The 25,606-nt window shown below is 38.4% G+C and overlaps 1 protein-coding gene across 1 annotated transcript; it reads right to left on the bottom strand.

The window, feature by feature from the left end:
- Positions 1-3,206: 3,206 nt before the first annotated feature.
- LOC5578514 lies at positions 3,207-20,015 on the bottom strand. The gene is made up of 4 exons (XM_001663854.2): positions 19,767-20,015; positions 4,387-4,486; positions 3,854-4,296; positions 3,207-3,792 (listed from the first exon to the last, which is right to left on the bottom strand). The coding sequence occupies exons 2-4, from the start codon at positions 4,445-4,447 to the stop codon at positions 3,439-3,441; spliced, it is 858 nt and encodes a 285-aa protein (XP_001663904.1). The 5' UTR covers positions 4,448-4,486; positions 19,767-20,015; the 3' UTR covers positions 3,207-3,438.
- Positions 20,016-25,606: the final 5,591 nt, after the last annotated feature.

The following is a 25,606-nucleotide window of genomic DNA, read 5'->3' as shown; positions in this document are numbered from 1 at the left end:
CGCTGCAACATAAATGGCGAGAAGACCAGAGGGCGGCAGGTCGCGATCGTAGTAGACTAGATCCTCCGTCGGAGACTAGGACGAAGTAGTTCGAGCATCACGTAGTATTAGAATGGGTAGTCGGGGCACCGGCGAACCGGAAGCCTTCCTTCACCGAAATCGCAGGACTGACTTTTGCACTAAACCGACCACCATCGTATCGGAGTAGGCTAAATAGAACCTGACTAGCTGAGTAGATCGCGAAAGCACCGGCAAATGATCGTCGGAGCGCATCTTCCCGGATAGCATAAGTTCGGTAGATCATCCACCACCGGGGAAACCTTCGTCGGAGTAATATAGATTCACCGTCGGGGGCTATTCTGAATAGTACGAGCTTACCGGAAGCAATCCTCCATCCTGAATCGCAGGGCCGATTTCGGCACTCTACCAGCCAAAAATGGAGAATGAACGCGCGTAACGTTACCGGTTCCGGGAGACATTCCTTTGTCGGGGAACTCTCCATCGGAGTGGGCTAGCTGCACCGTCGGGATCTACGCCGAGTAGTATCGATCACGACGCATCGCCGACTTTGGGTCGTCGGAGCGCTTGCAAACCGGAAGTCACCCCTTAACTGGAATTGCAAGACCGACCTCGGCACCCAACAGGTTCGCCCGAAGACCATGACGAGCAGAGCAGTGGAGTAAAGCGCACCAACTAACACAGGAGCATCTATCGTCAAAAGTCTCACATGGCGAAGGCTTGTGGCCGGCCTCATAATGTGAGTGGGCCCTGTCGCACTCAGTTCCGTCTACCAGCATATACTTTGCTTTCGACGCATTCACCATTAGTCCGACTTCAGGCAGGTGAACAAATCTGCCGCTGTTTCAAATTTTCTCTCAATAATATCTATGTCGTACGCGAAGTAAACAAATTGTCCGGATCTCATGAAAATCGAGCCTCGGCTGTTAAGTTCGGCTCTCCACATGACACCTTCAAGCGCTATATTGAACAACAGGCACAAAAGTCCATCGCCCTGTCGTAGTCCGAGTGTTCGCCCGAGATCTGCACACAGTTTTGCACATCGTCCATGTTTGCTCTAATCAATCTTGTGAGCTTCCCGGGAAAGCTGTTCTCAGTATGCCGCCTTGAATTTGATGAACAGGTGCTGCGTAGGGATCTGGTACTCACGGAATTTCTGGAAGATTTGCCGCACGGAAAAAATCTGGTCCGTTGTCCAGCGGCCATCGATAAAATCGGTTGGATGACTTCCCACTCCGGTAGCTGTTCCATTTCCCATATTCTTACTTTCAGCCAATGCAGACAAGCAACCAACCTGTCTAGGTCCATCTTGATGAGTTCGGCTCGGATACCATCCTTGGCCTTGTTGTTTTCGAGCTTTAAATGGCATCCTAAACTTTCCCCATCGAGGGAGCTGGTTGGTTTCCACTATCCGCTGTGTTGACATAGCCATCGCGTTCGCTGTCCTGACCTTCTTTGCCTGTGTTCTGCGCCATTAAAGTGTTCATCGTAGCTGACACCTTTCAGTCACCTCGCGTCCGTCCGTCAAGATGCTCCCATCATTATCCTGGCATATTTCAGCTCGCAGCACGAAGCCTTTGCGAGATGTACTCAGCTTCTGATAGAACTTCCGCGTTTCTTGAGAACGGCACAGCAACTCCTGGTATTCCACTTCTTCCAGGCGGCGCTTTTTGTCCCGGAATAGGTGGGTTTGCTGTTTCAGCTTCAGTCTGTATCGTTCCACGTTTTGCCGCGTACCATGTTGCGTCGAGTTTATCGTTTCTTCGTTTCTTCGTTCCACGTATCTGACAATGCTTTCGACAGCATCGTTAATGGCTGCTTTGACTGTCATCCAGCAAAAAGATAAAGATGTTCCGCCTCGCGACACAAATATTTTGACGCGATGAGTTTCTCTTAATCTTGTCTGTTTGTTCCCGAACAGATAGTTTTGCGCTTCTTCTCGTACGTTCCACATTTTTCTGTCAAAATCAGCTAGTGATTTAATTATTCTCAATCTGTTGTGGTAGGAAGAACTATTTGAATCCAGAGTTTATAAAGCCACATTATCCCTTTTTACTTTTTTATGTATCCTTTTCAAAGGACGGCTTTTCCTTTCCAAAAAGGACTATGAAGTATGCTAATTCATAACAATGGCATAAATCTCCCAAATGACAACACACGTGCCTTTGAGGTCCACGTTTTCAGGTAGTTGTATAGTCAATGAATCCGGTAAGACATTCAGCGTACATCCGTAATATTTAGAACACTTCAAGCATAGAGTTCATTGTCAAACTGCTTAAACACTATCTTAATGACTTGTGTCCCTTCTCATTGCTCCATTACGGGCAATGAGAAAGCGGATTCATGGACTACAGTGAGTGCTAGAAAAAAAATGATTAACGTCTAATTAAGCGTCAAACTGCTCTCGGTAAATCGATGCAAATATATAGAAAAATATGCCAAAAATGGAAATGGCATTTACGTCACTCCGATAGATTAGGGCATCGCTGCTGTCAGAAGAGACATTGTTCAAGGGCCTGAATATGAGTCGTGATATCATTAATGTGGTTGGTTCAATAACATTACACAAAGCAATATCACGTTGCCAGGTATTTCCAATCAAACTGTACTTGTAAAACCATTTAAATTCCGGTAAATTATAAAGCATTGCAACAAACATGGTGAATGGAAACATGGACCCGCCCATGTTTTCTTCCATCACATTAGTATCCGTTACAATCTCGCCTACCCGGTTCGGGTGACCTGCAGTTTCATTTTAATCTGATAATTATTTGCTCTCTGTGAAAGGAGTGAGTATTCATGCGAACCGGAATCAGATTAACATTTTTGTAGTCAGCTGAATGGGGCGCGCGGATTTTCATACAACCGCCATTCAGTGGCAACCGTGGCATGGTTAATGAATTCTGCAGGTGACAGCTTCCCACACCGCGTGGCGCTCAATCCCTCATTTTTGCAGCGAATGGATTGTGATGGCGATTTAATTTCAGCAACTGTGATTCTCCTGGACGCTTTAAAGTTAGCTGACATGGAGTGCCATTTTACGAAGGAATTTTGTGGGCAAGAGTGTTAGCTGATTCAATAAAATGTTTATCATAAAACGACAATTGTTTTGCTGATAATTATGCAATAAGTGTTTGTTCTGAAATCGGTAAGTCAATTTTAAGCGTCTTAATTAAAAAGCATCGAAATGTTTCTGGAATAAAACATCAATTTATAACATTATAACGATAATACAACATCAGGCACATGTCAGTGAACTTATGCTAAACTTGGAATACGGCAGTCATAAAATGTACGTTCAAAGACTAACAGCAAGTTACAACTTAGTAAGGCTAACGAGCAATAAAGCTTCTCGAATTGTTCTATTAAAACATAGACCTATTTCAATTGCACATTAAGGACCCTAACAAATGGCAACATCTATCCAAAGTTGTGGTTTGTGTTGACATCGATCTCACCGCTGTTGATCTCGTCATCCTCGTGATGAGTATTCTGTGGTTTCGAGACCTTCGACTGGAACTGTAATGTGTGACTGTCCAGCTGATGAGGACCTGCTGCATGAGCAGCCGCCTCTGCAGCATTCTTTTGAGCCTCCTGTGCAGAGTACGCTGCCTTGTGGGCCGCTTCCTGGGTAGCTTCAAAGTCCACGCGGGCTGCCTTCAGCTGCTCTTCGATAGACTCCACCCTAGATTTGGCATTACCTACCATCTGTGATTGTGAAGCTAACTCGGCTGCCGCTTCCGCTGCTGACTGCTGGGCATGCTCCGCCGCTACCTGTAAAAACCTGAATTTCATGAACCATAACTACGACCAAAATTGGAAATTACGATCAGACCTGCGCATTGTTTAGCGCCGCAGTTAACACTTGTACGTGGTTCAATGCTTGCTGGGCCGAGTGCTGAGCTGCCTTGGCGGCCTTCTTAGCCTGATGAAGCTGCTGGATCTCACTCTCCAGGGCTTGATGCGCCTCGAGGCTTTGCTGTTCCAATCCTTGCAGAAGAACCTGTTTACCGGCCAAAGCGGCTTGTGCCGTTGCCGCTGCCTGAGACGCTGCTTGTGCCAGAGTACTTTGGGCCACGTATGCTGCCTGCTTGGCTGCGGCCACCTGATTCGCTACGGCATTGTTGGCCTGATCTGCCGAACCCTGTGCAATGGAACGTAGACCACTGCCGGCACTGTAGCCGCTTTTGGTTGCATAGAGCGAGCCGGCGTTGGCCGACTCGTACTCGTAGTCAAAGTCTCGCTTTCGTTCGGAGACGGATCGTGCGTGCAGTGCCTCTACCAGGGCGAGAGTGAGAGAGATACCGGCTAGTTAGACGTTTGGCGTTTGGTTAGGGCTTGGGTTAGAGTTTGAAAGCTATCAATTACCTATACAAACTAGAAGAACCACCAGCGGGGATACGCGCACTCGAAACTTCATGATCTTCATTGTTACCGGAGGTGTGATGTGAGCTGATCACTGAGCAATCTGCAAGGAATAGAAAAATAATGATGAAAGCTACTCTTCTGAACACATTGAATACAGAAAACATTTTGTTTTAAATAATATTTATTACAAATTATATTATCCTCGAGAATTCAGAGAATTAATTGTTAAGAGCCAGTTCGCGAGAACCGCAACCCCCTTCCCAAGGGAAGTAGTATTGATATTCTCCGATCAGGCTGAAATTTTCAGGGATTGTTCTTCTATATAAAAGATGATGTTTTGCAAAATATTAGATTTTTTTATTAGGGGGAAGTGGGACTAAATGACCCCCAATGATTTCATGTCACTAAACATGCAAAATCACAAAAACTGATATAACTATAGTAAAAGTTCACGGATTTTGTTGAAATTTGGCATGAATACTCTACGTTATATAAACTTTGAGATAAGCATGGTATATGAACTTTAAAAGTACTTCAAATCGAGAAAAATGAGTTTTTCATAAAAAAATTAGTGATTTTCAAATCGATTTTTTTCTTACCAACCGAACTAGGACAAAAAACTAAATATGACGTTTTGTAGGGTAACTCATGGGCTTTCATTTGAGGTGTAATCCAGATATGCCGTTTCAAAAATTTTCGAAAAAATTTTTTTTTTCGGGGTAGTGCTTGAACTTGAGCCATTTTGCGAGTACGCAACCGCCTTGTCTAGAAAGGTTGTATTGATGTTCTCCGATCGAGCTGAAATTTACAGGAGTTTTTTTCCTATATAAAAGAAGATATTTCGCAAAATTTCAGATTTTTATATTAGGGAGAAGTGGTACAAAATAACCACTAATGATTTAATATATAAAAATACAAAATTAATTAAACTGCTATAATAGCGATAGTAGGGGCCCAGATAGCTGTAGCGGTAAACGCGCAGCTATTCAGCAAGACCAAGCTGAGGGTCGTGGGTTCGAATTCCACCAGTCGAGGATCTTTTCGGGTTGGAAATTCTCTCGACATCCCAGGGCATAGAGTATCTTTGTACCTGCCACACGATATACATATGCAAAACTGGTCATTGGCATAGTAAGCTCTCAGTTAATAACTGTGGAAGTGCTCATAAGAACACCAAGCTGAGAAGCAGGTTTTGTCCCAGTTGGGACGTAACGCCAGAAAGAAGAAGAAGAATAGCGATAGTAAAAATGCACGAATTTGTATGAAATTTGGCATGTTTACTTTACGTTATATGAATGATCATTTTGGATAAAAAAAATTTTCAAATCGAGAAAAACCTGTTATTTTGTAAAATTAGTTTTTTTTTTTCAAATCGACTTATTTTTGAGTTTTGTAGGACAACTCAAGGGCTTTCATTCGCGGTGTACCGTGGTAAATCAAAATCCGGGCGGTATGAGCAGCGTATGGAGGTCTCTTGTCGGTAGTTGTAATACCGTAATTTCGGGTGAAATTGATCACTTTTCACGGTTTTTCTTGTCTGATTTCTATAATGTTGAAAATGTCAAACATCTGAATGCAGGAAAACAAGTATGAAGGTGAGCCTCATTGACTCAAGTACCGAAATTTCATAACGAATGTAGTTTTAGCGCTAAAAATATCTATAAAATAAAAAAAATCAAGAGATCTCATTTCGGGGTGAAATTGATCACTTATCAATGCGATTGTTGTTAGTTTTCAAAACAACTCTACATAATAAATTTAAGCTTACTGAATCCGAATATGCTTGCCAAATTCTTATCAATACAATATTTATAGAAATAATGAATATTTTAATATTAGGAATTACGCAGAAAGCGCCTAAAAGTATGCAATTTCCTAAGGAATTTCCTGATATCTAACAGAAATTCATTTATTTCAACCAAATCAGCGAATTAGTACGAGTTTTGGTTATGCAATCTAGTTTGGGGATATTTCTTAAGTATCCTCACAAACTTTCAGGATTATACCATGTCCAAATCCTTGTCTAGAATCAGAAGTTTATTGATGTTTGTCAATACTGCACCGTGCATGATTTATAAATTTTACTCTATTTTCATAGAAATGAACATTTTTGAACGCAAAAAAACTTCACAACACACAAATTGGACATACTTACGACAAACAACGTTCACTCACTGCAGGTTACATTGATATTTGTGCTCCATTAGGAAGATATAAAATCGAGTGACACAGTGATCAATTTCACCCTACTGATCAATTTCACCCGAATTTACGGTACCGATTATATCATACCGTGTTGCCGCTGCCATATCTGAAAGAAATGTCACTTTCTTGCAAAAGTGATGATGTGGATAACAATAAGTCATTGCACCAATGTTTTCGTTAGCAGCTTCGGCGGTTCAGTAGTAAACGTTGCTTCTTCTCACGCTGTTTGGATGGGAATCAACAACTGCAACTGTACTGTTTATATCTTGAATGGAATTTTGACTTTTACTAGCCTTGATGTTTGCAAATTTCTCGAAAGAGTAAAAGAGAGACGAAGATTGTTAAAAATTGCATATTTCCACGGAAAATTGTGTTTTTACAAAAAAAAAAAAACATATTTTTCAGTACAATCCGTTTAAACGGTACAGTAGTTCTTGTGATTTTGTGTGTTTTCCGACACAAAAATATTGGGGGTCATTTTGACCCACTTTTCCCTTATAAAAAGTGTAGTTCTGCCAAATGGGTTTCTTTTTGAATAGTAATGAACACATATTGTGTACGCAATGTTTGTGATTTAGTTGTTTGGACAGACATGTTGGTGGTTTAAACTGCAATCATCACTGATTGGTTCAATGAACGACGCACAGTATTGTTCTTATTACATATTACTGATGTTTAGATGATGTTCGAAGTATTATTCCAGTTTTATTTGAAAAATGTGCACTTACGGCATCGAACCATACAATTCCAATACAATGTCCGGATTCAAAACATTGGGCTCCGATTCCGGACAGCCTCTTTTTACTATTTTAAACTATATTTACAGCATATTTTTTCAATGTGGTGTCACTAAACTTTTAAACTATAACTTTGTGTATTATTATGTTACAATCACTACCGCTGCGACGATTGCCTCCATCTAAGCGCCTCTCGAACGCATATATACCATCCATGCGAATGAGTGGGGGAAATGTCAAGTGGGGGAAGGAGAATTGAATGCTTATTAAAACTGAATAATTACAGATAGCGACCTGAATTACCCTATATTAAATTTAAACATTTGAATTTGTTTGCCTAGTAAGAGACCAAAGTAATAAAAATATACTATACGATTATCTCTAACCAATATATTTATACCTTTGAGTTGATCTCCTCGGGGACATTGATGAGTTTGTTAAACAGACCTCCGGAAGGCCAATACGTCGTAATAACTACAAAACAGCTATTTTTTCATTCAATATATTTGTATAAATGTTGTCAATTTAGCATTTTATTGGTAAATATTATCAGAGTGTCCGGATATTGGTACTGTCCTAATTTTTATTCACTACGGTACACCGCGAATGAAAGCTCCTGAGTTTCCCTACAAAACTTCATATTTAGTTGTTTGACCTAGTTCGGTTGACAAAAATATAAGTCGATTTGAGAAAAAAAACTAATATTATTAAAAATAAATAAAACAGATTTTTTTATCAATTTGAAACATTTTTCTAATCCAAATACCATGTTCATTTTGAAGTTCATATAACGTTAATTAAAAATGCCAAATTTCATGCAGATTCGTGCATTTTTACTATCGCTATTATAGCACTTTAATTGATTTTGTATGTTATTATAGGGTAGGTGTACCAATTATGGATGCAATAGGTCAACTGTTTGGATACAAATCAGATTTTAACCACGTTTCTAAAACGTATGCATGACTTTTTGATGTTAATTACTAGTTTGAGGCCTTGCGAATCAGATGAATTGAACCGTTTTGGTACTAAATTGGCTTAAAGCTTTTAAAAATTGTTTTAAATAGCCTTGTCTTTGTACCAATTATGGCAATAGTGTTCCTAGCATTCGACATAAAAGTGTGCCAATTATGGACTATCGAATATTTGCACGAAAGGATCTCAAATGCCATCCAGAGCGAATGATAATGCAACGCTAATAAGTAATAAAGTGATTGCTTAGAAAATTTTCCAGAAATTTTGTCTTAAATAGATTTTAAATCAGTTTATTGCAATGGGTTCATGGGAGAAAATTAATTTTCGAAAAGGAGTTGAAATGTAGTGTAAATGCAAATTATGATACAAAACAGCATTAATGATCTCACATTACCTTTCCAGTGCCTGATTTTAACGAAAATAAGAGGGAAAATTCAAAAATAGAGTGTCGCTGAAAACCCTTCTCTACCATGAAATTAGCATCTTCCGCTTGCGAACGTTTTCGAACGTGTGATTGAAAAATCTTAGTAATTGGGTACAAAACACGCAGATAATGCCTTACCAAACCGTCCCGTTGTGGAAGTAACCCGTGAAATATCTTTACTTCCTTTATTTCACTGATCAAAAAATGTAAACAAACCGCCTCCTGAGTATTGCCATAATTGGACTCTCATACACTCTTTGTACCAGTTATCGACATAGTGGAAATAACACGATTTCCAACTTAAAACAGAAGATTTTATTGCACACCAGCTACATTTATTCATTTGTTCTCACTAGGCATCATACATTCAACGGTTGAATCAGTTTTTCCGGATGAAAACATACATTTCGTAACGGGTGTCCCTTAGCAAACTGCTAAGAAGGTGACATAAATGTGAGGCAAAATTTTCAAATGTTCATTTTTCGAAGCTTATTGCACGAATGTTCTTTTCAAGGTTTAGTTACCATCAAAAACAAATAGTTTTATCATTTCTGTGAATATTAGCCGTTATATTCTAGTGAAACAATAAGAAAATTTTTTTTTTGTTCCCACTTTTGCCATAATTGGTGCTGTAGCCATAATTGGTATTTCTACCCTATATTAAATCATTAGTGGTTATTTTGTACCACTTCTATATGAAAATCTCAAATTTTGCGGAATATATTCTTTTATATAGGAGAACAACTCCTGTAAATTTCAGCTCGATCGGAGAACAATAATACAACCTCTCTAGACAAGGCGGTTGCGGTACTCGCAAAGAAGCTCAAATTCAAACAATACCCTGGAAAAAAAAAATTCGAAAATATTTGATACCGCATATCTGGATTACACCTCAAATGAAAGCCCATGAGTTACCCTACAAAACGACATATTTAGTTTTTTGACCTAGTTCGGTTGGTAAGAAAAAAATCTATTTGAAAAACACTAATTTTTTTATGAAAAACTCATTTTTCTCGATTTGAAGTACTTTTAAAGTTCATATACCATGCTTATCTCAAAGTTTATACAACGTAGAGAAATCAAGCCAAGTTTCAACATAATCAGCGCAGTTTTACTATAGTTATATCAGTTTTTGTGATTTTGCATGTTTAGTGACATGAAATCATTGGGGGTCATTTTGTTCCACTTCCCCCTAATAAAAACTCTAAAATTTTGCAAAACATCATCTTTTATATAGTAGAACAATCTCTAAAAATTTCAGCCTGATCGAAGAACATCAATACAAGAAGGGGTTGCGGCTCTCGCGAACTGGCTCTTAAGCAGCACACAGCAACAACGATATTGTCATCTTTGATTTTTTTTTTCAACAATATTTTTCCTCATCTCCGGTTTATCACAAAATGAACAGAATGTGAAAATGATCGCTCACCGCGTGCGTTGCGACTTTTTCCGCTTTGCATTGCAATTTACGAGAACTTTATGTATTGATAACATCCCTACATGTCAATTATAAAACAAATTCGTATTTCTAATAATTGATTACCATAATCCAGGGTAACATTGATAAGTTTTTCCACGTGAAAATTTATGGGTGGATGGGGGGTGTCTGACCAATGACCACGATCCATACAAATTTTATATTATTTTTTTGTATGGACAAATGACCACGAGGAGGTGGGGGTTTGATTAAAAAAAAATGGTCAAGTAGTTAATGGACAGCCCCTTATTTGTTTATTTGATTTGAAATCGCATATGTTGCAAGTTTTAAATTTTCAAAACAAATACTGCAACCCATAGTTCGGTACTAAGGGTATGCGATATGAGTATTTTCAATGGCGATACGAAACGAAACGATATGCGGAATTTTCAATACTGTTCATAGCGAAACGAAACGAATAGTTGAAATATTCCGTAAGAATCGATACGAAATTCGAATCTTCACGAAATATTTCGAAACGGTACAATTTTGGTATACAAACACGTAGCTTTATCAGAAATGGAGGGTGTTTTTATAACCCATCAAGCTTTACATAATTTTAATTATATTACGTGCATCTTACTAGTAAACTGCAGTCGATTTGGGTGACAAACATGTGCCATGACGAAGAGAACTAAGCTGCCGAAAATAAACAGATTCCCCTATCTGCAATGAACTTCTTGCTTTTCTCTCAATAACCATACGCGATAGCACCATACGTTGCTACACTCGGGCGTAATCTTGACCACTTTTGAAAAATATTGTAATAATTTCGATTGTTTTTTATTTTAATTTCATAGTGCTATGGTCCCTACACATAGGGACCTTCCTTAGCCGAGTGGTTACAGTCCGCGGCCACAAATCAAAGCCATGCTGAAGATGTCTGGATTCGAATCCCGGTCGGTCCAGGATCTTTTCGTAATGGAAATTTCCTTGACGCCCCTGGGCATAGTGTATCATCGTACCTGCCACACGATATACAAATGCGGAAATGGCAACTTTGGTAAAGAAAGCTCTCAGTTAATAACTGTGGAAGTGATCATACAAAAAGTAAGCTGAGAAGCAGGCTCTGTCGCAGTGAGAACGTTAATTTCAAAAAGAAGAAGATGATTCTGTAACTATTCCTTTTCTGGTGGGTTGAGTTTCATTTATCTACCAACTTGTGAACGGTAAACGAAAAATTTTGTTCGACAAAATCGGCTTTTTTGCATGGTTACATAACTTAATCGTCCATTTGCCATTTTTTTATTTCTCCTATTACTATTTGCCAGACTGTTGAAACCATCTATGGTAGGGTGAGTTTAAGGTGAACATGTTGTTCGAAGTGGTTAAGAACAGTTTCAGAGACTACTCGAGAATGAACTGAGTATGAAATATTTTTCTTATTATGTTCTTAACCATCGGTAAACTGAATTCACTTGGACAAAGAATGTTGACACTTATGCGGAGTCTGATCGTTCAGAAGCGTGTCTATTGTAGAACAAATCCAGAATATAACGAGAGTTAATCTAAAAAAAAAAAATCGAGAATTGGTTGTTGAGTGTTTAAGAGCTGGGTACTGCGAACTGAACCCGTTTTTATTTTCAAGCGAATCTTGGAATATCTTTCTTGTGACGATTTTTGTTTGCCATATTAGGCCCTCAATCGCAGGGTTGGGAAAAATCATGGAATTCACTATATAGTAGCCAAGCAGAGCAAATCACAGCCAGCGAAGCCAGTGAAACTCACGCTTATCTCTGCTGTAGGCAAAAAGCCTTGAAAACAACAAAACATCCGTTGCTAACGGCAACCCAAAATTACTAGAGAAAAATCTGGACAAACATTTGAAAAAGACCCATGAAGTACTGGGCCTTTTTTCAGAAACGTTGCTGCTGAGCCCTTCTTAGCCCGCCCACGCAGAAAGATTGATGCTAGTTCTTCCTGATAGTGGTGTTAGTGAGCGTGATCGAGTTGAGTTGACCTCAACAGCGTTTTGCTAAACCAATGTCCCGCATTTAGAGCCTTCAATGACATTAATGATTTAGAAAATTCATGCACCCAACATAGGCTACTTGATGAGATTCACATTTTTGAACTAATGTACTGGGAAGAGCCACATAAGTATCTCGAAATTCAAGCCTACCTACTGCTAGTACCATTTCCAGCACTGCTCAAACATCATTCAAAGTTCTTGGAATGTGTTCAAACACACTTGGCTTTCTCAAAGTTTGTATACATTTCGACTCGATCGACTCCTAGTTCGTGTAAAAATCTTAGGAAAGTTAAAAATTGTCTGTTTATTACGTTTTTCCCTTAACTATCTTCTGGATTACAATACGATGCTTGGTTGAAAATTGCCGAAGAAGCAGGAAGGATAGTGTGAGTTTTTAACGTTTCCCGACGTATTTTATTCTCCGCTCAAAGTGGCTCATATTTTGTGGTAATGATGACTTGAACTTGAATGTCGTCTATTTCCGTCATGTTGTTTTTGAAAGGAATGCCTTAATATAAAAATTATCAATTCTGGGAGATAGAAGAGGACCTTCTCATCATCATCATCATCGCAGTATACAATCAATTCTCCCTAGCTCCCTAAGCGGACCTATCACGCTGCCTGCATTGGCGTACAACGACACCACGAAGAAATTTTACGTACCTTCATGCTTCCTTTGTGCCAAGACTGTCAGGATAAATTCATTCCTGAATTTAATCTTAATGAACTTACTTCAACTCAATATCAAAAAATGTAATTCAATAGCATTTAGTCGAAAATATGTAACACCACCAATTGAAGTATTTTTAGGAAATCAAGTAGTGCAGAAGTGTAAAATTGTAAGGGATTTGGGCGTAATCCTAGACTCTAAACTCACTTTTGTAGAAAATTATAATTCCATAATAAACAAAGCAAACAGCATGCTTGGCTTCATTAAGAGGTTCAGCAACAATTTTCAAGACCCATATACTATTAAACTATTGTATACTACATATGTAAGACCAATTCTGGAATACTGTCACCTAGTATGGAACCCGTATCATGTCGTACGCGAAGAACGCATAGAATCAGTACAGAAGCAATTTCTTTTATACGCCCTTCGGAAATTGAATTGGACTGTGCTGCCACTTTCGTCGTATGAAGCACGCTGCATGCTCATCAACTTGGAAACACTTAAACAACGCCGGGAATTCGCAATGATTCTCTTTATAAACAACATTATTTCGAACCGTGTAGACTCCGCTGCACTTCTTTCTCAACTAAACTTCTACACACCCTCTCGGCATTTAAGAACAAGAAAATTATTTTCAGAAAAATCATGCAGAACGCATTATGCTCAAAACGGACCAATAAACCGTATGATGCGTCAGTATAATGTACATTGCGAATTCATTGGCATTACTATGTCCAAAGAGCAGCTTAAAACACAACTAAAGAACAATAGAAGTAATCCATAGCATGTAAGAAAGTATTGTAATTATTGTATGTAGTCTACCTATGCTTGACGAAATAAATAAATAAATAAATAATGAAAGCTCGATATTGAAGAGACCATCGAGTTAGTGAGGTATCGAGTTACAGAAAACAAAATCAGTGTAAGTTAGCCATGAAAACCAACTTCCACTATGCTTCTCTAACTCGATATCGAGATACGGAATATCGAGAAAAAGAGAGTTGACAGTAGTTAAATAACGTGTAAATCTTTTTACAATACTTGATTGCAATGCTTTTAGGGCGAGATAATAAATTAGGAAAAATTTGTAATAACATGAAAAACTGAGATAATTTAAACTTATTTTTAATTTTTCAATATAGATAGATAACACTAATCCTTGTAATATCAATAATTCGTAATTCATCTGAAAGAAACATAACCTCAATTACAAATGTTTGGCTCTGGCAATCAGGCTCCCGCTTGACAAGTATATTGAGTTTGTCCGCAGTACCCAGGTTGACAGTAGGTGAATCCAGAATTATGCAAGAAAACAATAGAGTGAGTATAGGTTAAATACCGAGTAAGTTAAATTAGTTGAAAAAATAATTGTTAGCAGATTGTACGCCGAATTAATTTTAAATATTTTCATTATTAATGCATTATTGTGAAAACACAAGATAAAGTATTATGAAAACTTATTGGCTTGGAAAACTTATTTTTTCGGTGAACACGATATCTATACTTAGAGTGAAAGGGAGTAACGAAAGTAATTAAATGACAAGCTGATAGAATCGAAAGCGAACGGCGAGAGAAAAAAAAATAGAAGTTGAAAATTTGTTTTAACGTAGGGTTATAATATGTGTGAACAACAACGAAAAACGACAAATTTGTTGTCTAACGTCCTGGACCTAACGGCTAGATGTTGTAGTGTTGCTCACTACAAACACTAGAGTGGCAAAAATGTGTCGCCTCGACCTGTTAACTAAAGTGTTCGGCGTATATAACAGTTCTAACATGTTTTCGGAGATTGATAAGAAAGTGACGTTACTTATTGGATTTTTTTCTCGCCTAATCTCGCATATCGTTATATGTTGTTTAGATCAAATCCAAAGGGATCAAAATGTAGTGCCACTTAATCTTAAAAGCTTTTATAATTCAAACCTGTAACAGGGGACGCTTGCTCCAGCGGGGGCGAGCGATGAGGGCAGGATCGAACATCGCGTCGATCGAGTAAAGTGAAAAAGTGTCGCGTTCGATTAGTTGTTTTTGTTTTTCTTCTCGGGTCGCGCGCTTATTTTCTCTGTGTGCTTTTATATAGCCGAGCAAACGAGTGAAGCTGAAAGTGGAATGTGGCTGCTCAGTCAAGGAGGACGGATTAATTGGTGAGCTCGTTTCATGCGTCTATTTCTAATCTATAAAATATGTATGACTACACATTTAATCGTTACAACGTTGGGACGTAAATATGATTTCTCAACAAACTATGAATGGTTCGTCACTGTGAGTGTCGACATAAACTTATTCAACAAACTATGGATGGTTCGACACTGAGAGTGTCGGCATAAGAATAAGAGTGTTCTATGATGTTCCAGCCAATCGAGTTTTTTGTTTCTTTTCAAGTAAGTAAGTAAAATAAAATAACACATGCTTTCATCCTGACAGCTGTAGGAATATTACATTTAGGTATTTGTTCAACAAACTTTGAATGGTTCGTCACCTCAAGTGTCGGCATAATTTTCCTCTACAGTATGGCCCATAAAAAAAATGCGAAAATTGTTTGAACGTGAATATAGCATCAACAGACATTATTTTCATTGTTTTTGGTAGTGAATGTAATATCTGATTATTGTAGTATATTCTGACACAACTTCGCTATCCAGGACAATTTGTGTCATATTTTCTTACTGTCCTGAAAAATGTAATAAAGTAAATGAGTTCAAAGCGTTTATCCGCTCAGAGCTAGAAACAGCGTCTGATTGTCGTATACTCTGGTGATAAACTTTTTACCTTCAAAAATCACACTTTATTGTTGAAAATTTTTGTTTGTTCGGTATCAGAGGATGGAAGAGTTCTTAGAGAACGTGTTTTTCATGATCACAATAAAATAATTTGCCTGGGTCATAGTTTTGAGGGCATTTGCGTCTTATAGGTTTGATATGCCTTTATTTTTTGTTAAGGTTGAATAAAAAAATAAATACGGAGGCCTATAACAGAGTTTTGAGGATGAAATTTGCTCCATCGGTTAGAGACAACTTATATCAATACTAGATCATAGGTTTTTAACAAAACGGAGCCGCTTATCACACTTAAATGAAGGTTCAATCAAAGCTTTCCAAAATGGTCTTTTTTTTCGAAAATATGTTTAAGTCTCCAGTTACCCAGGTATGAACCAATTCTTTCATTTGATATGGGCGTATGCTGGAGACAAGGCCTGTGAAGAATCCCACGCCATCGTTGATGTTTTAGAAGCTTTCATCACACAGATATTGAACTCGACGTCTGCATGATAAAATTTGAAGGTATGCTTCCAATTCCTCTCTGGTAAGGTAAAAGTAACAGATAAAAATCATATCCAAAGCTTAAAACTGAGTCTAAATAGATTAAACAATACAAGTAATGAATAATATGTATGTTTCATTCACATTTTCTATGTAAAAACTACCATAAGACATGATATGACCATTTTCGCATTTTTTTATGGGCCATACTGTACATAGAAATTGTTCATATCAAATGAAAATATGATATTTACATACAGTGCTGTAAAACGGTGAACAGAGTCTGTTCATGCACACCAGAAAAATGCCACCGCATCGGTGGTTCATTTTGTGCGATTGCGTTCTTGCTTTCTTTGCTCACGATCGCCCGAACACATATACTGTAAAGGGCATCGCATCATTTTATTTTGACATGCAATCACGCGTCCGATTCCCTGTGATATTTCTACAATAACACCACATTTCGATCAATTTTCTCAATACTGTCGTACATTAGTTTGTAATGTATCTAATATAATCATAATCCGTCCAATTATTCACAAAAATAGCTATGAAAGGAAAAAAGAACGGTTGTGAGCAGACTCTGCTCATCCAGCAATCACGCTCTTTTTACATTTGTTTTGTTCTGGTTCTCCGATGCAAGAATCTGTGACCAAATCGGTCGCTGTTGGTTCGTGAGCGTGTGAGCGTGGATCCTGCTTAATATTAGTTCATTTTGCGTAAACGGCATGATTCTTTCCACCGCTGTTTACATATAAGCATGTTCAAATCTCACAAATAATTATTTATCATGGTCTAATCGCTTATCAAAGTGAATCCTGTGACCCAACGATCCTCCCTATTAACAAACATCCCTCCCAGTAACCTTTGTGGAGATGCAGAGGCAAACACGGTCTCCAAATAGCAAAGGTTACACCAGCGTCGTTATTGACCCTGTATAAATAGAAGCACTGAATTATGCACACTGAAGAAGATGATGACCAATCCCAGAAGAACTTCTATTTGATTCTTTGTGCAATTTCACTGACTTCGGTCAATCACGGAATAGCAACCATTGATATGTGCAGTCAGTCTTAGCTAAGCTAAAACTTTTATAATTCAAACCTGTAGCATTTATGTTGGTATTGGATTTTGAGCGTCTCTAGATTTGTATAACAATAGGTATTGAATTCGTTTGAAATAAATAGCTAGCGGTATTTTTCTGCATGCGACTGGCAGTGGTCATACAAACTATACGTTATAGTCGAGCTCTTCTTCGATCTAATAGAGTATTGTGGTTCCGAAATTTTCGTGCTGTTCATAAATCCCTTTAAAACCTACATATATATCTAGAGCACTAAAGGTTTTGGCATGCGGTTTCCACAATCTACACAATCTATTTTTTTTTTGCTCTTTATGCATCAATTTTCTAGGTAATTAGGGTCATTTGGGTTTGAAAAACCTTAAATTATAACTTTTCCGGTAATATTTGACACGATTCGAATGCCCGTTCATTGTGCGAAAAAAATTTGCGTTGTTTTGATTGCTTTAGAAGAAATTTGAACACCCCTAGAAACATTTTTTTTTTCTTACCGTACTAAACTGTGGAATATGGACATGAGGCATGGATTTTGATAATAAATCGAGACGTTGATAAGATATGGCTGATTTAAATTTAAGGTACAACTGATATTTGATCTCGGGACTCCTAGTGTTAACAAACATTTGAAAATACCAGCCATCTATGTGATCTGCATCGGCCGATATTCTTCTATTTTCTGGCTGAAGTCTCAACTTGGACAGAGCTTACTCTTCAGCTTAGTATTCTAATGAGCACTTTCACAGTGCTTTCTTTGCCGACCTGCCATTTTCATGCGTGTGTCCTGTGGCATTTACAAAGATGCTTTATGCCCTGGCGCTATACGACAAGATCAATGACCAGTGGGTTTCGAAATCATGACCCTTTGTTTGGTACTGCTGAACAGCTGCGCGTTTACTGATACGGCGTTTAGAGCCTTTTTGAGTAGGGTGATGTGCTAGTATCCATCGTATTAAGCATTGATCAGTGAGAACTGCAATTTTCGCAGTATTGCAGTGAATGATGCTGATACAAACCGATGCCAAACAATTCTTTCTCAAAACGGCCTTAGCATTGTACAAAAATATTTTGATAAATCTTGATCTCTTATTGGAAATAATGCAAAGAAAATGCATCTTGCTGTGTTCTTAACTCGTCTATCGTTTTCATTTCTGTCGCAATCAGTTTCCAAATTTATCTCGCAACTCACGGCTCACTGTGATATAGTGAGTGGTCAAAACACAACATATCAACGCTATAATAAAATGTTTTACTAGAATATATATAGATCTACGGGCATCTCTCTCCATTCCTTCAGCATGATGGAATGTACTAATTTCATTTCAAATTCATTGATCGTCATCAAACATAAGCTCAAACATAGGAACACAATTCCTCTTGACCGTACAATTATGACATTTGCTCATAAAGCAGCGAAAACAACACATTCAAAGTAACCATATTTTTACGTCGAGCATCGCGCACACATTGATGCGCACAAGCTTTCTTTTTCTCAGTGCAACGGATTGAACTTTATTTACATTCTCAATTTTACGCGGTCGTTAAAGAAATTTCATAAAATTTCGTGAATTATAGAACTTTTATGGCGTGTGATTGGAATGGAATCCTTCAGTGAAGAAGTACGAAGGTTTTCCATAGTGAAAATAAGTGTCCGGCGAAGTAAGTCACACAGGAGGCCGGGAAGAAACTTATAAAGTGGTGAGACCGGTGTCTATAGTTAAGCATTTCTCTCAAACTGTGTTCGTCCATGCGATTTCGGTGAAAAAGTGTAAAATGGGTAATTGAACTAAGGCTATTTATACAGTAGTTTTATTGCATTTTTGGTGTACTAGTGTACAAACCATAACAAATTTACAAAAATACACTTGGAAAATGAATCTATGTTGTGATAAGTTGGAATATCCACCGTAGTGGAACATTTTAAGTTTGATACGACGAATAAAGCGCTCACGACGAAGTAGAACGAAACCCTATCGGCCGGAAAAAAAAGTTTGAAATTTTCGATGCTTAGTGTTCAATGAGCACTTCCACAGTTATTAACTGAGAGCCTTCTTTGCCAAAGTTGCCATTTTCGCATTCGTATATCGTGCGGCAGGTACGATGATACTCTATGCCCAGGGAAGTCAAGGAAGTTTCCATTACGATAAGATCCTGGACCGACCGGGAATAGAACCCAAACACCTTCAGCATGGCTTAGCTTCACCCTTCATTTCTTCACAATATTGAAGAGGTCAACACAGAAAGACTCCTTTATGATCTCGTTCTCATCAGCGGATTCAGTTCAAACATGGTAAGGGATCAAGTAATCACTAACAGTACTTCGATTGGTTCAACGTTAGCAAGCTGTTTCCTTTTTCAATTAAATTGCAGATTTTTGTCTTCTAATTATACAGTTCTTGAAATCACTCATATGCTTCAAAATTCAGCAAAGTCATTCGCCATCAGGTTCATAAATCACAGCACCCAATTTGGTACCAATGATCATAAAGTCATATTATGTAAGCACTGTGTGGCTTCACAATCTTCGTTAAACAGTATCTTTTGGTGCCACTCCTAATCTAGCTTCGGTAATCACTTACACTGTGGGTATAACTTTTTTTCGTCTGTTTGGCAGTAAAACCGCAAGCTCTTATTTCACATTCACTCGCGAAAATTCACCACGCCAGCACCTTTTCCTAATCGTTTCTTATCGGCCGTTATCTCCAATATCTTCTGCACACGTTCGCGCACCGTCACTAGGACCGCTGTGAATGATGACCAGCGAGGTCCCTGCCCGAGGTTTATATAGTGAAACAGTGACTTTTCTAGTGCACAAACTTCGCGAGATGGTAGCGCACCGTGATTTTGGCTGGGGAGGTTCAAGAAGAGAAGTGTGAGATGAGTAGGGCACGGTGCTCTTCAGACCGTAATTATATAAAAAGTCTCTGTCAAATCTGCGCTCACCAGTTGATTTCTACGACTACTCTGCAAATAAAAAAAAATGAGCATAAAAAAAACAATAGGGCGAATTTTGAAGTTACACCCTGCTATTGGTAAAAATCCAAAAATTCAAAGGAAATTAGAGATATTTAAATGGAGATTTACTTCAGCGTGATTATGAGGAAAACTGGTTCAGTTATTTGTAACCTTTGGTGGATAGAACGAGCAACAAATTTTAGTTACATCGAGAAACTTCCAGAAAATGCTTATCATTCTTAGTTGATGTATTGAACAATTTATTTCACTTGGCATATTTTCCTGACTAATGGGAAAATGCCAAGGTTGCGACAACTTTGAAACCGGACAAAATCCTGCTGAAGGTTTTAGCTATCGTCCAATCAGTTTGCTTTTCTTCATCAGTAAACTTTTTAACAAGATTATTTTGAACAGAATAATGGTCCACATAAAAAAATCAATTTTTGCCAATGAACAGTTCGCATTCCGACATGGACATTGGACCACTCATCAACTTTTAAGTGTTACAAATTTTATATGTTCCAACAAATCTGAAGGCTATGCGACAGTTTTTGGCATGAAGGCTTGGTTATAAAATTTAAAAAACTTAAATTTTCCAACACTTTCACAGGTTAATTTCCAGAAATCAAAGTCTAAAAGACATTCTGTATGAGCTGGTGTTTCTCAAGGCAGCGTTTTGGGTCCAATATTATGAAATATTTTTACATCTGACTTACCTGAGTTACGTCAGAGATGTCATAAATTTTTGCGGATGACACAGGCCTTTCCGACAAAGGACGAAGCTCCTAAATTTTGCCCAGACACACAGCTTAGCTACAGAAAAAGACTTTTATTTAATGAAGGTTTTTTTTTTAAATAACGATCTGGTGAGCACCGTGCCGGTACCAACCACTGCAGCAGCTTCCGAATAAGTAGCCCCCAGTGAGTGTTGTTGATGCACCCCTGCCGAAAGTTCGTTTTGTGGCTTTCAGCTGCTGATTACTACGATATACCGCGCACACGTTTAGTGATGATGATTGGCAGCAGAGCCGGGTACGCGACGTTATGGTTAACTGTTACTCAACAAGTGAGCGTCTAGTTTGGGTAGGAGCTCATTCTCACGTGCGAATGACCACCAGGGCCGACACAGCCGGGGTCATCTTATTTCTTTTATCAGACAATGAACTGATAGATGGTTTGAAGGTTTAAATTCATCCTAAGGTTTGAGTGATTTAACGTCAATTGTGATTTGCCTTCCATTGTCCATTGAAGTTATTTGGAAACCGTAGACCACCCCAGAAGAAGTGTTATACTTAATGCAATACATTTGATTACCTAAGTATCTGTGGTTGACCTACTTAATGGAGTATTTCAAAACTACAGTCAACTCTCTCTTACTCGATATTCAGTAATCATAGTCAAAAATTCCTTCCTTAGCCGAGTGGTTAGAGTAAACGGCTACAAAACAAAGTCATGCTGAAGGTATCTGGGTTCGATTCCCTGGGCATAGCGTATCATCGTACCTGCCACACGGTATACGAATACAAAAATGGCAACTTTGGCAAAGAAAGCTCTCAGTACTGTGCTAAGTGCTCATAAGAACACTTAGCTGAGAAGCAGGTTCTGTCCCAGTGAGGACGTTAATGCCAAGAAGAAGAAGTAGAAGTTGAAGAAGAAGTAAAAAAATGTTCTTATGACTAACTCGATGGTCTTTAAGATCGCAATGATCAAACGTGACAAAAAAAATTACTAGGATTTTTTTGTAGTCTAAAAAATAAACCCAGTCTGGCAATCGTCAAAAAATATTTTTCAAGAATTTTCTTTAGTTCACTCACCGCAGATGCCAAGATAGGAGCCTTAGTACCAAAAATTGCCATATGGATGCTAAATACATGGATTGTGGAAGTTTTTTTTTTTTACGCCAGATACGTCTGTTTTGTGAGAGAATATGACGAAGAGTTCGTATGTGCAAATTTTGGGGGCAAGCATAAGTCCTACTTATTGGATTTCCCCTTCAAGCAAACGAATTGTGAAGGAATTTTGTCTTTTCAAAAGATTTATAAAAATTTCGTTGAGATACCAATAATTTCAATTCCTCCTCTTTATTTCAAATCTCACTTCTAGACCTAGTTCTAAACTTACTGCTCTTTAAATCATCATGTTCATTTTGCAGACTGACAATGTCACTTGTTTCACATAATACTACAAATACTTAACACATTATTGCTGTGCTCTTCTCGTATCGATAAAAAAAATATTGCCTCTTATTTAAAAATGTTTTTTACATATCAAACGAGACAAAAAACGTAGTGCATACTATGGTATCTCAAAGACATCCACTTCAAAGACAAAGAAGGACGTCACACCAGTGCAGTGCGCTATGATTGCCTTTCTTTCCTCTTTCTGTGCCCCAATGGTATTGCACTTGAGCAGACAGACAGTCAGTGCAGTGTGACATCACAGCTTGACGTTGAACTGGCTCAGCGCAGCAGAAAATTGGTTTAATTAAATTAAAAGCGCGGATAACGCGGCAAACTGGGCTCTGGCAGCCGAAGAACGAAGGGGTCGACCCATTTTAGGAGGATGCTGCACCGACGAGCCTCGAGTAGTCCTTGATGTGGAGTACTGTTTAATGCATATCTATTAAAAGTGTGAACAATTTTTTGGGTGCACCGTTGACTGCATGGGTGTACCCAGGATACGGATTCCTATCAGAGTTTGACCTCGAAAATTTTTAAAATTTAACGGAAAACGATTATTTTACATGATACTTCTTTCTTCTATTAATAACTCAAAGATTTTTCTAGGCTTTCCAAAATTAGTCCCGAAGTGTGCGTCCAAGGAATCCGACATAAATCCCTAAAAATTTGCCCCGAGTTTACTGTTCCTCCGCAAACCATATAAAATTTTTTTAACTTTTATTTTACTTTAATTTATTTTTCTAAAATATCCTTCAAATATTTCTTCATGAATTTCTCAACTTACTATGGAGATTGCTTCAGAGTGCCGTCAACTTTTTGTATGTATCCAAGATGTTAACAAGGATTTGCCACCTTTCTAACGATTCGATGATTATAACGTCTTTTATTTCTTTATAACATTTTTCATGAGATATCATGCGAAATTTCCTTAGATAAGTATCTAGAATCCTGTTTTTTTTTCGAAGGCTATGATGTTGATGGTAACACAAACAAACAGAAGTAAAAGTAAAAACAATAATCAATTTAAAACATTGTCAGGCGACCATTTACGTCCAATATTTGTCCAATCGGAAACAAGATGGCAGTACAGTGGGATTCCGATTTTGGCATGCTTCATATTTGGCAACAAAATGGATCCGTTTTTGGCAACACCTTAAAATACCACCAAATATTGTATTTTTTTTAAATTTCGTCTTTCTACCTATCTCATTTAAAAATAGGTCAGTTCAACATCTAACACATACCAGAGAACCATCTTCGTTGATATTTCCCGAAGTCCCACACAGTTAAAAATAATGAAGATTACACGTCATGTAAACTTCATTTATGCGATGTAAAAATAATGTCATGTAAACTTCAGTTTGGAATCATGTAAAAATGTGTTATATGTCATGTAATCACTCAGGGTCCTGCTCGATTACATGACATATAATTGAAGTTTACATGACATATCATGTAAATATCCATGATATTCCACGCTCCAATTATGTGCATTATATGTCTCAGAAATTTACACGTTTCGTTCGAACTGTGCAGCAACTATAAGAGCTCCCGTACGTGCTTATTTACTTCGGGATGGTCATGTATTCGCAACGTGTCAGGGCGTTATTAATATCTTTAAGTATTTCAAATAGAGTTCCAACATATTTTCTCAGGCATCCATACTGTGTGAGCAGCCCACTTGAGTTTGCCGGTAAAGCGTTGTCTCGCCACAAAGTACAAATTTTGTCTCGACTATTCAGCTAACAGTTTTCATCATTGTGAAATTACATGAATTTTGCATGTAAAAGTGTACCGCAGTAGTAGAAACAAAATAATTTTATTTAACAAATTTCGGGTATATTAACTTTTATGGAATTTAATGAAATAAATTGCATTATTCAAATAAATTTCAGAAGTTTCAATATATATCCCATGATTCAGACAGAAGCTAGACAAATTGATGACCCACTGGTATCTTTTAAGGGCTTTCAAAAGAGTTTGTCTCTTAAAATAAGCGAATTCAATCAATATCAATCAATAAGCGAAGTAATACGATGGGCAAAAACAAAAACTAGTAAAACAAAATGTATTCGTTACTTTACTGAGTTTTACTGTTGGTCTGTGTTATGATTATGTATGTTGACTATTTGAAGCAACATTCCCTTTTTGTTGAAGATTCTGTATGACATTCGATTTTCTAAGAGATTATTAGTGGTGAACTGCATCCCGGAAAATCCTTTTGGGATCCTAGGCTTTTCAAGTGGGCTTCTGAGACTTTTCAAGAGATTCTTAAGACTACTGAGTGGAGCTGGATATTCCTAGCTGAAATTGTGGGTTTCTTGCGGGATTCTTAGAAGGTACTATTGGATATTGAGGTGCTGCGTGAAACTTAATGGAAGCAAGTAAACTACTGAGATTTATAGGACGTTCTGTGAATTTGAGGATTATTCACCACTTGCAATCCTGTGGAAGCAGTGGAATCTTAAGAAAGGCCGCAGCTTCTTCTGGAGGCCATAGTAGACCCGACTTCCAGTGATGATGTGCCTCCGTATTTCACGGCTAACGTTATTGTCAGCCGTCAGCAAGGGTCCAAGGTAGACGAACTCGTTGACCACCTCGAACGTATCCCCGTCTATCGTAACACTGCTACATAGGCGAGCCCTGTTGCGCTCGCCCCCACCAGCTAACATGTACTTTGTCTTGGCCGCATTCACCACCAGTCCAACTTTTGCTGCCTCGCGTTCAAGGCGGGTGTACAGGTCTGTCACCTTTTCAAATGTTCGGCCGACAATGTCCATATCATCCGCGAAGCAAACAAATGGACTGGATCTTGTAAAAATCGTACCCCGGCTCTCCGCATAACACCTTCTAGCGCAATATTGAACAACAGGCACGAAAGTCCATCACCTTGTCGTAGGCCCCGGCGGGATCCAAACGAACTGGAATGTTCGCCTGAAACCTTCACACAATTTTGCACACCCTCCATCGTGGCTCCAATCAGTCTCGTGAGCTTCCCAGGAAAGCTGTTCTTGTCCATGATTTTCCATAGCTCTACGCGGTCGATCCTATCGTATACCGCCTTGAAATCGATGAAAAGGTGATGCGGTGGGACCTAGTATTCACGACATTTTTGGAGGATTTGCCGTACAGTAAAGATCTGGTCCGTTGTCGATCGGCCGTCAACGAAGCCGGCTTGATAACTTCGAACTCCTTTACTACAGGTGACAGACGACGGAAGATGATCTGGGATAATACTTTGTAGGCCACATTTAGAATTGGGATCACTCGAAAGTTCTCACAAT

The sequence above is a fragment of the Aedes aegypti genome, chromosome 3, assembly GCF_002204515.2.
Source record: "Aedes aegypti strain LVP_AGWG chromosome 3, AaegL5.0 Primary Assembly, whole genome shotgun sequence".
In the NCBI taxonomy this organism is placed as follows: domain Eukaryota; kingdom Metazoa; phylum Arthropoda; class Insecta; order Diptera; family Culicidae; genus Aedes; species Aedes aegypti.
The sequence above is the reverse complement of the archived record's forward strand: the minus strand, read 5'-3'. Positions and strand labels throughout refer to the sequence as shown.

Coding starts and splice junctions, on each gene's coding strand:
- LOC5578514 (XM_001663854.2), bottom strand. CDS start 4,447: ATGAAGATCATGAAGTTTCGAGTGCGCGTATCCCCGCTGGTGGTTCTT. Junction 4,297..4,386: donor GGTTCTTCTAGTTTGTATAG/GTAATTGATAGC, acceptor TCGCCCTGGTAG/AGGCACTGCACGCACGATCC. Junction 3,793..3,853: donor CGGCGCTAAACAATGCGCAG/GTCTGATCGTAA, acceptor AGGTTTTTACAG/GTAGCGGCGGAGCATGCCCA.